Source organism: Rana temporaria, chromosome 6, assembly GCF_905171775.1.
Source record: "Rana temporaria chromosome 6, aRanTem1.1, whole genome shotgun sequence".
Taxonomy (NCBI): domain Eukaryota; kingdom Metazoa; phylum Chordata; class Amphibia; order Anura; family Ranidae; genus Rana; species Rana temporaria.
Genome location: NC_053494.1, coordinates 182,653,071 through 182,665,371, shown reverse-complemented (window position 1 = coordinate 182,665,371; position 12,301 = coordinate 182,653,071). Strand labels below are relative to the sequence as shown.

The window sequence follows — 12,301 nt, the reverse complement described above, 5'->3', positions numbered from 1 at the left end:
AAAGTATTGCAATGACCACCATTTTATTCTCTAGGGCAGGGGTGTCAAACTGGCGGCCCTCCAGCTGTTCCGAAACTACAAGTCCCATCATGCCTCTGCCTGTGGGAGTCATGCTTGCAACAGTTAGCCTTGCAATGCCTCATGGGACTTGTAGTTTTGCAACAGCTGGAGGGCCGCCAGTTTGACACCCCTGCTCTAGGGTGTTAGAATAAAAAATATATATAATGTTTGGGGGTCCTAATTAGAGGGAAGGAGATGGCAGTGAAAACCACATTAGAACTGCTGTTTTGCTACTTGTAATGCCAACGGCCATCACAAGAGGGCACCAGATCACAGAAGGAAGCTTAGGCCTGCAGAAGGCCGCAAAGCCGCGGCCTCAATTACCATTGCGGCCACGGCTTTGCGGCCTTCTGCAGGCCTAAGCTTCCTTCTGTGAAGGCCGCAAAGCCGCGGCCTCAATTACCGGCGGGCACGGGCCCGCCGCGATCGGGCGCCCGGATTTTGTCGAGCCCTGCATTAAAGTGTATTTTTTCCAAATAAATTACGTTTGAAAAACCACTGCGCAAATGCTGTGCGACATAAAATTGCAACGGTAATCTAAATAGTTCAAGTTCAGTTACTTACAATATTTGTCCTCGTAGCAAATAAAAACGCTTTTAGACTTCAAAACATTCTATTTAATTTATACAAATAACTACTAAATACAAAAAGTAGATTAAAACAAAATAGTTATTTTCTGGCAAAGTTTACAACGCAACATATTACATAGCTTAGAAGAAAGGCATCTCTCTCTCTCTCTCCCCCACCCTCCCTTTAATATTTGAATGAGTATCCAGAATCTCTCCAAGGAACCTTGTATATCATGTCTTCGTTTCCTATGTCAATAAAAGGCAAGCTGGAAAAATGGGTGCGACACTTGATAAGGTTTAGAATCCGGTCAATGGATATAGACCACACAACTTCTCAATATGGAGAAAGAAGAATGTGAATTGATGCAACGTGATGATACAGTAAATAGAGTAAAAATAAAAAAAGGTCTATTCCTCATCATAAATGTGTTACAAAATTAAGTGTAAAACCAAAAAACAAAAATAAAATAAAAAACACAAAAATGTAGCCATAGCCTTTTGCACTGTTCAGTTTTTTCTGGAAACCTTTAAGTGCACTAGTAATAAATAATTTTGAAATTTCATACAGTCCAAAAAAAAAAAAAAATTCTTATGTTCAGCATTATTGTAAACATCAGTACACATAAGAGGCAGCCAATGCCGACACTCTCATATTAGGCTTTGTTTTTTTTCTTTTTTTCTTTTACATCATTACCCAAAAAATGGATGGGTATAATTCGCAACATCGATCTGTACACGGCCAATCTTATATTTGGCATCGGTCGATTAAAATGAAACCGTTACAGTGCAAGTAAGGAATGCGAGGAATCTGTAGTGCAATCAAACAAAGAAGCACGTAAAATATTGCTAGTTAAAAATCCGATAAGATCCGCGTGATTTCCTTAGAAGTGGGCGAAAAGCGATCACTTATTTTTTTTTTTTAACCTCCAATTTCACCCTTTAATGCCCAGATCGGTACTGAAATTTCTACACTGCCCCTTCAGATCCGGATCTTTGCAATCGTCAAGCTGTCGCGGCTGCTTGGAAGGCAGATTTGTGCCAAATGTGCACTAAAGTAATTCATCGAGGTTCCAGTGTTCCATAGCGGGATTGTCTCCTTAAAAGGCGTGTGTTTAAAAGTCGCACATGAAAAGAACTGAAAACAAAGTCTACACCTCGGCAGGCAAGCACTGTATTTGAAACATTTTTTTTTTTTGTCGTACAATTGATGCACGGAAGTGGCGGCAGTGCCGACAAAATCTTCAGCAGTCTGATTTCAGTTTATCTAAGGAATTGTCAATTTTGGTTAAAGTCTTTTTGATGCGCAAGGCTGTGAGTCTCGCAGAGGGGTTGTGATACCAGCATTCCTTCATCAGCTTAGCAAGTGATGATAGCGTCTGCAAAAGAAGAAAAATTTATTTGAGCATAAAAGATATAGATATCATGACGTGATATATGATGCCAGTGACAATATTCTACAATTCAGCATCAAAATCTGATCAAAGAAAGACGATCCCAAATTCAGCCAACACCACAGAATAAGATCAATTCTGTAGGCAAAAACATATAAAACAAAAAAAGTGTAGTGCTAATTACATGTGAAATAACAGAGAAAAATGTAAATAAATCTCAGAAAATAAAAAATACACCAAGAAGTGCTCAAAGTCCATAAATATGAATCAAAATTCACTGGAATGGTAAAGTCCCATAGAAGATTCAAAAATTAAAATAGTCCAACAAAATGTGATCTAGTGTTGAAAACATAAAGTGACGATGTGCCAAAAGATCCACCACCGAGGTAAATTGGAGGCTTACCAGATTGTGTGGACCCAAATAAGCGTATACTTAATGGGTCATGAAGGCTAGAAATATTGGTGTCCTGATTCCAGAGCTGTCTTGAGTGAGAGGCAGGAAGGTGATTTCCACTACAATACGGTATATGATATACCAGAGGGAGGGATTATCTCAATATCAGCCGGCAATTATAAAGGCTTAGGCCACCATTATCAATACAAAAAAACGATCTCCAAACAACAAATGCAACGTTCCTCCCGACTTCTTCCCCCTTCGGCCCTGCTCCTTGAAGGAGCGGGGCCGAAGGGGGAAGAAGTCGGGAGGAACATTGCAGTAAGTATACGATTATTTGGAGATCGTTTTTTTGTATTGATAATGGTGGCCTAAGCCTTTATAATTGCCGGCTGATATTGAGATAATCCCTCTCTCATATCATATACCGTATTGTAGTGGAAATCACCTTCCTGCCTCTCACTCTATTTCTAGCCTTCATGACCCATTAAGTATACGCTTATTTGGGTCCACACAATCTGGTAAGCCTCCAATTTACCTCGGTGGTGGATCTTTTGGCACATCGTCACTTTATGTTTTCAACACCAGATCACATTTTGTTGGACTATTTTAATTTTTGAATCTTCTGTGGAACTTTACCATTCCAGTGAATTTTGATTCATATTTATGGACTTTGAGCACTTCTTGGTGTATTTTTTATTTTCTGAGATCCCAAAATTAAAACCTGAACTCCGTGCAGCTCTGTATTAATATGTCATTACATGTACAGTATGTTTTAAATGCAAGTACTTGAATGTAACTTTTTATGAGCATATGCAGTCATTGTACAGCAGGGCTCAGAGTGACAGAAGGAAAAAGCAGCACAAGGGGTAAGTCAGTTCATATGCCGACAAACAACAAACTGAGAGGATCAGAAAGAATGACAGATAGGGTCCACATTCTGCTGCTTCTCCCTCTTGTCCAATCACAGGCTGGAAGAGGTAAGCAGATCTATATGTATTATAAGTGGTTCTAAAGGCAGATATTTTATTTATTTTTACCTTAAAGTGATTGTAAAGCCTTTTTTTTATAAAAATAACAAACATGTTATACTTATAGAGCAGCCCAGATCCTCCTCTTCTCTGGCGCCTCTTCTGTGCTCCTGGCCCCTCCCTTCTGTTGAGTGCCCCCACAGCAAGCAGCTTGCTATGGGTGCACCGAAGCCGTGCTGCAGCTCCACGTGTCCATTCATTCAGACATGGCGCTGCGGTCCAGCCCCCCCTCCTGATTGGTGAACCGACTGATTGACAGCAGTGGGAGCCAATGGCGCTGCTGCTGTTCTCAGCACACACAAGCTTTTTATCTTAATGCATTAAGATAAAAAAAAACTTCTGACTTTACAACCACTTTAACGCTTTCTATGCATTAAGATGCATTAAGATAACATACCTGCTATGTTCAGCAGCGCCCCTAATACATACATGAGCCTCATTCTCCAGCAATGCTGCACGAGAAACTCAGCTGTCTGGGACCCTCCCTCCTGATTGGCCAAGATACAGCAGCGGGCACCATTGGCTCCCGCTGCTGTCAGTGACTAAGCCAATGAGAAAATAGAAGGGACAAGCCGCGGCTCCATGTCTGAATGGACACAGCAGTGGCTCAGCTCTGGTGCCCCCATAGCAAACTGCTTGCGGTGGGGGAACTCGACAGGAGGGAGGGGAAAGGGGTGACAGCAAGGGACTAGAGAAGGAGTGATCGGGGCTGATCTGTGCAAAACCATTACACAGAGTAAGTATAACTTGTTTTTAAAACAAAAAAACATAAAAGACGACTTTAATTATTATAACCACTTCAGCCCTGGAAGGATTTACCCCCTTGACGACCAGGCTATTTTTTGTGATACGGCACTGCGTCGCTTTAACTTTATAAAAAAAAAAACGCAATAAGCTTTTGTTGAATGGTTTGCGCAAATGTTATAGCATCTACAAAATAAAGGATATATATATATATATATATATATATATATATATATATATATATATATATATATATATATATATATATATATATATATATATATATATATATATATATATATATATATATATATATATATATATATATAGATATATATAGAGATATATATAGAGATATAGATATATATATATAGAGATATAGATATATATAGAGATATATACAGGGAGTGCAGAATTATTAGGCAAATTAGTATTTTGACCACATCATCCTCTTTATGCATGTTGTCTTACTCCAAGCTGTATAGGCTCGAAAGCCTACTACCAATTAAGCATATTAGGTGATGTGCATCTCTGTAATGAGAAGGGGTGTGGTCTAATGACATCAACACCCTATATCAGGTGTGCATAATTATTAGGCAACTTCCTTTCCTTTGGCAAAATGGGTCAAAAGAAGGACTTGACAGGCTCAGAAAAGTCAAAAATAGTGAGATATCTTGCAGAGGGATGCAGCACTCTTAAAATTGCAAAGCTTCTGAAGCGTGATCATCGAACAATCAAGCGTTTCATTCAAAATAGTCAACAGGGTCGCAAGAAGCGTGTGGAAAAACCAAGGCGCAAAATAACTGCCCATGAACTGAGAAAAGTCAAGCGTGCAGCTGCCAAGATGCCACTTGCCACCAGTTTGGCCATATTTCAGAGCTGCAACATCACTGGAGTGCCCAAAAGCACAAGGTGTGCAATACTCAGAGACATGGCCAAGGTAAGAAAGGCTGAAAGACGACCACCACTGAACAAGACACACAAGCTGAAACGTCAAGACTGGGCCAAGAAATATCTCAAGACTGATTTTTCTAAGGTTTTATGGACTGATGAAATGAGAGTGAGTCTTGATGGGCCAGATGGATGGGCCCGTGGCTGGATTGGTAAAGGGCAGAGAGCTCCAGTCCGACTCAGACGCCAGCAAGGTGGAGGTGGAGTACTGGTTTGGGCTGGTATCATCAAAGATGAGCTTGTGGGGCCTTTTCGGGTTGAGGATGGAGTCAAGCTCAACTCCCAGTCCTACTGCCAGTTTCTGGAAGACACCTTCTTCAAGCAGTGGTACAGGAAGAAGTCTGCATCCTTCAAGAAAAACATGATTTTCATGCAGGACAATGCTCCATCACACGCGTCCAAGTACTCCACAGCGTGGCTGGCAAGAAAGGGTATAAAAGAAGAAAAACTAATGACATGGCCTCCTTGTTCACCTGATCTGAACCCCATTGAGAACCTGTGGTCCATCATCAAATGTGAGATTTACAAGGAGGGAAAACAGTACACCTCTCTGAACAGTGTCTGGGAGGCTGTGGTTGCTGCTGCACGCAATGTTGATGGTGAACAGATCAAAACACTGACAGAATCCATGGATGTCAGGCTTTTGAGTGTCCTTGCAAAGAAAGGTGGCTATATTGGTCACTGATTTGTTTTTGTTTTGTTTTTGAATGTCAGAAATGTATATTTGTGAATGTTGAGATGTTATATTGGTTTCACTGGTAAAAATAAATAATTGAAATGGGTATATATTTGTTGTTGCCTAATAATTATGCACAGTAATAGTCACCTGCACACACAGATATCCCCCTAAAATAGCTAAAACTAAAAACAAACTAAAAACTACTTCCAAAAATATTCAGCTTTGATATTAATGAGTTTTTTTGGGTTCATTGAGAACATGGTTGTTGTTCAATAATAAAATGAATCCTCAAAAATACAACTTGCCTAATAATTCTGCATTCCCTGTATATAGAGACATAGATATATATATATATATATATATATATATATATATATATATATATAGAGATATAGATATATATATATATATCACATACACATATATACACACACACACATACATTATATATATATTATATACACACACACACACACATACATACATACACACACACACACACACACTAGTAATGGCGGCGATCAGCAATTTTTAGCAGGATTGTGGCGGACATATCAGACACTTATGACACTTTTTGGGACCACTGACACCAATACAGTGATCAGAGCTAAAAAGCCACCAATCACTGTATAAATGACACTGGCAGGGAAGTGGTTAACATTTTGTGCCAATCAAGGGGTTAAGTGTTCCCTAGGGAGGCGTTTCTAACTGTGGGGGCAGTTGACTGACAGAGTAGATATCTCTCCCTCTCTCTCTATATATCTATATCTATACACACACACACACACATATACACCCATACAGTGGATATAAAAAGTGTACACACCCGTTAAGAGGTCAGGTTTCTGTGATGTAAAAAAATGAGACAAAGATAAATCATTTCAGAACTTTTTCCACCTTTAATGTAACCTCTAAACTGTACAACTCAATTGAAAAATCAAACTGAATTTTTTTTAGTGGGAAAGCAGGAAAAATAAAAAAAAAATAAAAAAATGTGGTTGCATAAGTGTGTACACCCTCCTATAACTGGGGATATAGCTATGTTCAGAATTCAGCAATCACATTCAAACTCATGTTAAGTCCAGGTTCACACTGGGCTGCGGGAGTGAAGCCATGCGAGTTCAGCTGAATTCGCACGATTTCACTCCCGCTGGCCACGATTTCAGAGACATCTGTGCAGGTTTCTGCACAGATGTCAATGTAAATTGCGGCCCGAAATCGCAATAAGTAGTACAGGAACTACTTTTTGAAATCGGTGGAGTGCCGCAGATGCGGCGTCGCACTGATTAGGCCGGTGCCATTGCCGGCAAATGCTGCCGATTTGAGATGCGATTTGACATCTCAAATCGCACCAGTGTGAACCTGGCCTAAATAGAAGTCAGTACACACCTGCAATCATTTAAAGTGTCTCTGATTAACCCCAAATAAAGCTCAGCTGTTAGAATAGGTCTTTCCCGAAATGTTCTTAGTCGCATCCTACAGAAAAAGCCATGGTCCGCAGAGAGCTTACAAAGCATCCGAGGGATCTCATTGTTAAAAATGTATCAGTCAGGAGAAGGGTACAAAATAATTTCCAAGGCATTAGATATACCATGGAACACAGTGAAGGCAGTCATTATCAAGTGGAGAAAATATGGCAAAACAGTGACATTACCGAGAACTGGATGTCCGTCCAAAATTTATGAAAAGACGAGAAGAAAACTGGTCAGGGGGGCTGCCAAGAGGCCTAAAGCAACATTAAAGGAGCTGCAGGAATATCTGTCAAGCACTGGCTGTGTGGTACATGTGACAACAATCTCCCGTATTCTTCAAATGTCTGGACTATGGGGTAGAGTGGCAAGACAGAACCTTTTCTTACAAAGAAAAACATCCAAGCCCTGCTAAATTTTGCAAAACACATCTGAAGTCTCCCAAAAGCATGTGGAAAAAGGTGTTATGATCTGCTGAAACCAAGGTTCAACTTTTTGGCCATAATTCCAAAAGATAGGTTTGGCACAAAAACAACACTGCACATCACCAAAAGAACGCCATACCCACCGTGAAGCATATTGGTGGCAGCATCATTCTTTGGGGCGGTTATTCTTCAGCTGGAACAGGGGCCTTAGTCAAGGTAGAGGGAATTATGAACAGTTCCAAATACCAGTCAATATTGGCACAAAACCTTCAGGCTTCTGCTAGAAAGCTGAACAGGAAGAGGAACTTCATCTTTCAGCATAACAACCCAAAGCATATATCCAAAATCAACACAGGAATGGCTTCACCAGATTAACGTTTTGGAATGGCCCAGCCAGAGCCCAGACATGAATCCTATTGAAAATCTGTGGGGTGATCTGAAGAGGGCTGTGCACAGGAGATGCCCTCATAATCTGACAGATTTGGAATGTTTTTGCAAAGAAGAATAGGGAAATATTGCCAAGTCAAGATGTGCCATGCTGATAGACACATACCCAAAAAGACTGAGTGCTGTAATAAAATCAAAAGGTTCTTCAACAAAGTATTAGTTTAAGAGTGTGCACACTTATACCACCATATTTTATTTTTACTTGCCTCCACCTAAAATATATTAGTTTGTTGTTCAACTGAGTTATACAGTTTATAGATCACATTAAAAGGTGGAAAAAGATCTGAAATTATTTATCTTAGTCTAATCTTTTTACATCACAGAAATCTGACATTTTAACAGGGATGTGTGGACTTTATATCCACTGTATATTTTATAGCGCAGCAATATGGTGTTATTATGGTCATACAGTCACTTTAGTGGCATGCTTCGGTGCATCTGCTTTTCTTGTATTGCAATCAACAGACTTAAGTTTTATGCTAAAGGATACTCACTGGGTCTGAGAACCATCTGTTGGGAATGTTTGGTCTTTGTTGATCCACACAAACAAGTTTCTTCATATCTTCAAAACTAGGATCGTTCGGGACAACATCGTAAAATGGAGGTTTGTAGTCTTCAACAATACCTGGAAAACATCACTCATTATTAACTTATTATTTAAGATTGAAAGGCTTCAGAAAAGTAAGCCAAGCTTGAGTCCACCCTCAACAACATTGCCTTTAACGGGAGAATATCGTTTGGGGGTCAATTTTATTTTAAGTCTATAAACCAGGGTTTCTCGACAAAGGTTCCATGGTTCCTCAAGAGGTTGATAGGGGTCCCTTAAAGCGGAGTTCCACCCAAAAATGGAACTTCCACTTTTTGAAATGCCGCCCCCCCCCCTCCTCCAGTGTCACATTTGGTACCATTCAGGGGGAGGAGGGAGCAGATACCTGGGTAATACAGGTATTTGCTCCCACTCCCAGGCATAGATTACTGAGGTGACCTACGCCACTTCCTGCGCCTACAATGTCCTCCCCCATTGTCTTCTGGGACACAGGTCTCAGAAGACAGCAGGGACCAGTGAGGACACGCAGCACGACTCGCGCATTTGCAGTAGGGAACCAGGAAGTGAAGCTGCAACGCTTCACTTCCCGATTCCCTCACCGAGGATGGCAGCAGCCGAGAGCCGAGCTACTGACCGGCTTTGGCTGCCGACATCGCAGGTGCCCTGGACAGGTAAGTGTCTATTAAAAGTCAGCAGCTGGAGTATTTGTACCTGCTGGCTGTATTATTTTAGACAGAACTCCGCTTTAAGGGGTAATTCTTCCCAAAGACCACAAGTTTAAGGAGCACTCTTCCCACTGACCTCACACTAATGTATCACAAGTTTTTTTTTTTTTTTTTTTTAAAGTGTATTTTGTGCGTGTACTCGAGAGAGGAGCCGGACTGCAGGAGTTGGGAGTAGGCAGGCCTCCCCCAGAGGCAATCTGCCACCTTTCTCCATGCCCCGGGTGGCAATGGTGGGTGTGTGAGGGGGTCCTCCCACACAGCCCTCCCTACCTGCTCCGCTTTGAAGCCCAACGGGGCAGAGGGACTCCCTATAAGGGAGTGAGAGGATCTAGCCCGCTCAACCAGCCCCGTTAGTCCTTCGTCTCTCTTTTTAGAGACCGCGTGGTCAAAGTGCGTGCATGTTAACCCAATTGTGGGAGGGGGGTGGGCGTACTAAGCGCAGGCTTACCTCGCATAGCACACCCACCGGGAGCCGGGCTGAGACCGCCAAACTCAATTCACATGTAGCTGAGATCGGGATCCGAACCCCTAGCTGCAGAGGTGAATGGCTTGTCAGCGCAGTGCCAATCGCGTTGAGCCACCGCAGCTCCCTAATGTATCACGAGTTGTAGTTATTTCAAGGGTTCCTTTGGTCGGCAAGGTTAAGAAAGGCTGGTATAAACAGATGGTATACTGTATTTTATATGCTTTTTACACGCACAAATAGACATTTGTGGAATTCTGTTGTACACCTAACTAGCCTTGGAACTGTCTGCTCCCCCTCCTAACACCTATTCTAACTAACCTGTTAGTTTAACTTCGATCATGTGATCCGACTCCTCTGTGTCAGTTAGTGGTGGCAGCAGGGGAGAGGATGAAGCGTCAATAACAGCTGGTAAAGCCTGGAGCGGTGACGTCACCCACTGGCTGCAAAGGTCTATCCATTGACGACGGTCCCTTTTCTCTCCTGCTCCGATGGGCGGCTGAAGCAAATGGGTGATGTCACTGCTCCGTGCTTTAAATGCCATTGTTGGAGTGCCAGCTCCTCTGCCCTGCAGCTGCCGCTGGCCAACACAGGGTAGCTGGATCATGTGAATGAATAAGGAAATAGGTTAAGCGTATACATCCTTCTTGCAAGGGTTAGTTAGCATAGGTGTTAGGAGGGGGAGGGGACAGTTTTAAGGCTAGTTGGGTGCAAGCTGGAATTCCAATTTAAAGCTCATAAAGCAATAGAGATGATGCACAACAGCCCCTATTTTCTATCAAGTTTATACAGGTTATTTTATTATTCTATAAGTTTATATCCTCTTTGAATTTTATCAGTTTTTCCCATTTTCTAAAATTCTAAATATAACTGTCCAAGATTTAACACATCTTCATTCAGGACCGTTCAAGTGTAATAAAAATAATGCCTAGCGGGCATAGCTGTGCACTGGTGGGATAGAGGAAACACTGACAGAACAGCATGTACCCATCAGGAGGAAGTGTATGAAGGAAGGAGCCAAATAAGCTAAAAGTGCTTCATCGTCTGCAGCCAAGATCCAGAAGAACCAGACAAGTGCGAAGCAGGAAAATAAGAACATACTGACAGACTGTCCTGAAACGATGACACGGAATACAAGGAAAATAAAATGCTATAAAAAAAATCAAGTTGTGTAAAATTTCCAAAGAGCGTTTTTTCAAAACACCTGCCACTAGGGGTTGCATCAATACAGTTTTTTGACCGGCAAGTACGGATCCCGATACTTGTACACAAGAACTCGCTGACACCGAGTAGCGATTGCAGTGCGATTTGAGCCCATACCACAAAGCTAAGAACTGATTGTGATTTGAACAGGAATGCAGAGCGATTCCTTTCCAAATCACATGCAGTTTCCCGCACCGGTCCTGTGTGAACCCCGGCTTGCACTAGGTCGGTGCGCCCTCCCTTTTCTTTTTTTCTAGTTTTATGAACACCCTTTGTCCTGAGGAGCAGGGGTCAAGTCCTGGGGAAAAAAGTGTGGGAACTCCAACCCAAGATCCACTCCCCCACCAAAAAAAAAAAAAAAATGATACGCTTTAAGCAAGTTCTTTCTAAATCCCGTGATAACTCGCAGCAGACCTCCGCAATGTCTCCTGGGAACAATGACAAAAGCTCCCAGGAGACATTGCGGCATCGAGGAAGTGACGGAATACCCGCACACTACCCAATGAATCCATATACAGGAAGCGGTCAGTAACAAAGGGTTACAAAGGTTCGCGCTGGGCATCGCCGCTTAGTGAAGGATTGGCTCGGGCAGCTCGGCTGCTCTAGTCCTGCAAAGGGAACTGAGTTTCTGCTGTGAAAAAAGTGCAGGAACTCCGTTCCCACGCGTTCCCGCAGGACTTGAGCCCTGCTGAGGAGGGCTGCAAGAATATAGACTTTGCCGTGAAACTATACTACATCACCCGGATTTGGCGAAACACCAGAGCACATGAGAATTTTGTTTCATACACAGCTTACTTGGCCTATAACTCATGGACCTAGTATTGCGCACAGGGGTGCAGCAATGCTGGAACAGAAAAGTGCCTTTCCTAAATTTTTGGCACAAGGTTGGAAGCAAACAATTGTCTAAAATGTAGTATTAGAAGTATCCTTCACTGAAAACGCATCAGTTTTGAGAGGGTGGTCCACATACTTCTAGCCATATACCGTAGAAAGCCCTTGGTGACTTCATAAAAATGAATGTGTAATAATGCAATAACCTTGGTCTTGTGAATCGCCCATCCCTACTGTACCATGTGCACAGAAAAAAACCCCCAAAAAAACAGAATAACCAGACAAGTACAGTAGAACCAGAACAAAGCAGTAGTAAACCGCACCAATTTTCCTTTTTTTTTTTAAACCCTACAACAGGGGTCCTCAAACTAC

General features: G+C 42.0%; 1 protein-coding gene across 1 annotated transcript in view; it reads right to left on the bottom strand.

Annotated features, from left to right (window-relative positions):
* Window positions 1–659: 659 nt before the first annotated feature.
* The window catches only part of ACVR1 (activin A receptor type 1), a 109,291-nt gene continuing 97,649 nt past the window's right edge, over window positions 660–12,301 (bottom strand). The window contains exons 9-10 of the mRNA XM_040357927.1: window positions 8,655–8,785; window positions 660–2,005 (exon numbers count right to left, since the gene is read on the bottom strand). Coding sequence (XP_040213861.1) covers window positions 1,871–2,005; window positions 8,655–8,785 — 266 coding nt within the window. The 3' untranslated portion in view covers window positions 660–1,870. The remainder of the gene's footprint in view (window positions 2,006–8,654; window positions 8,786–12,301) is intronic.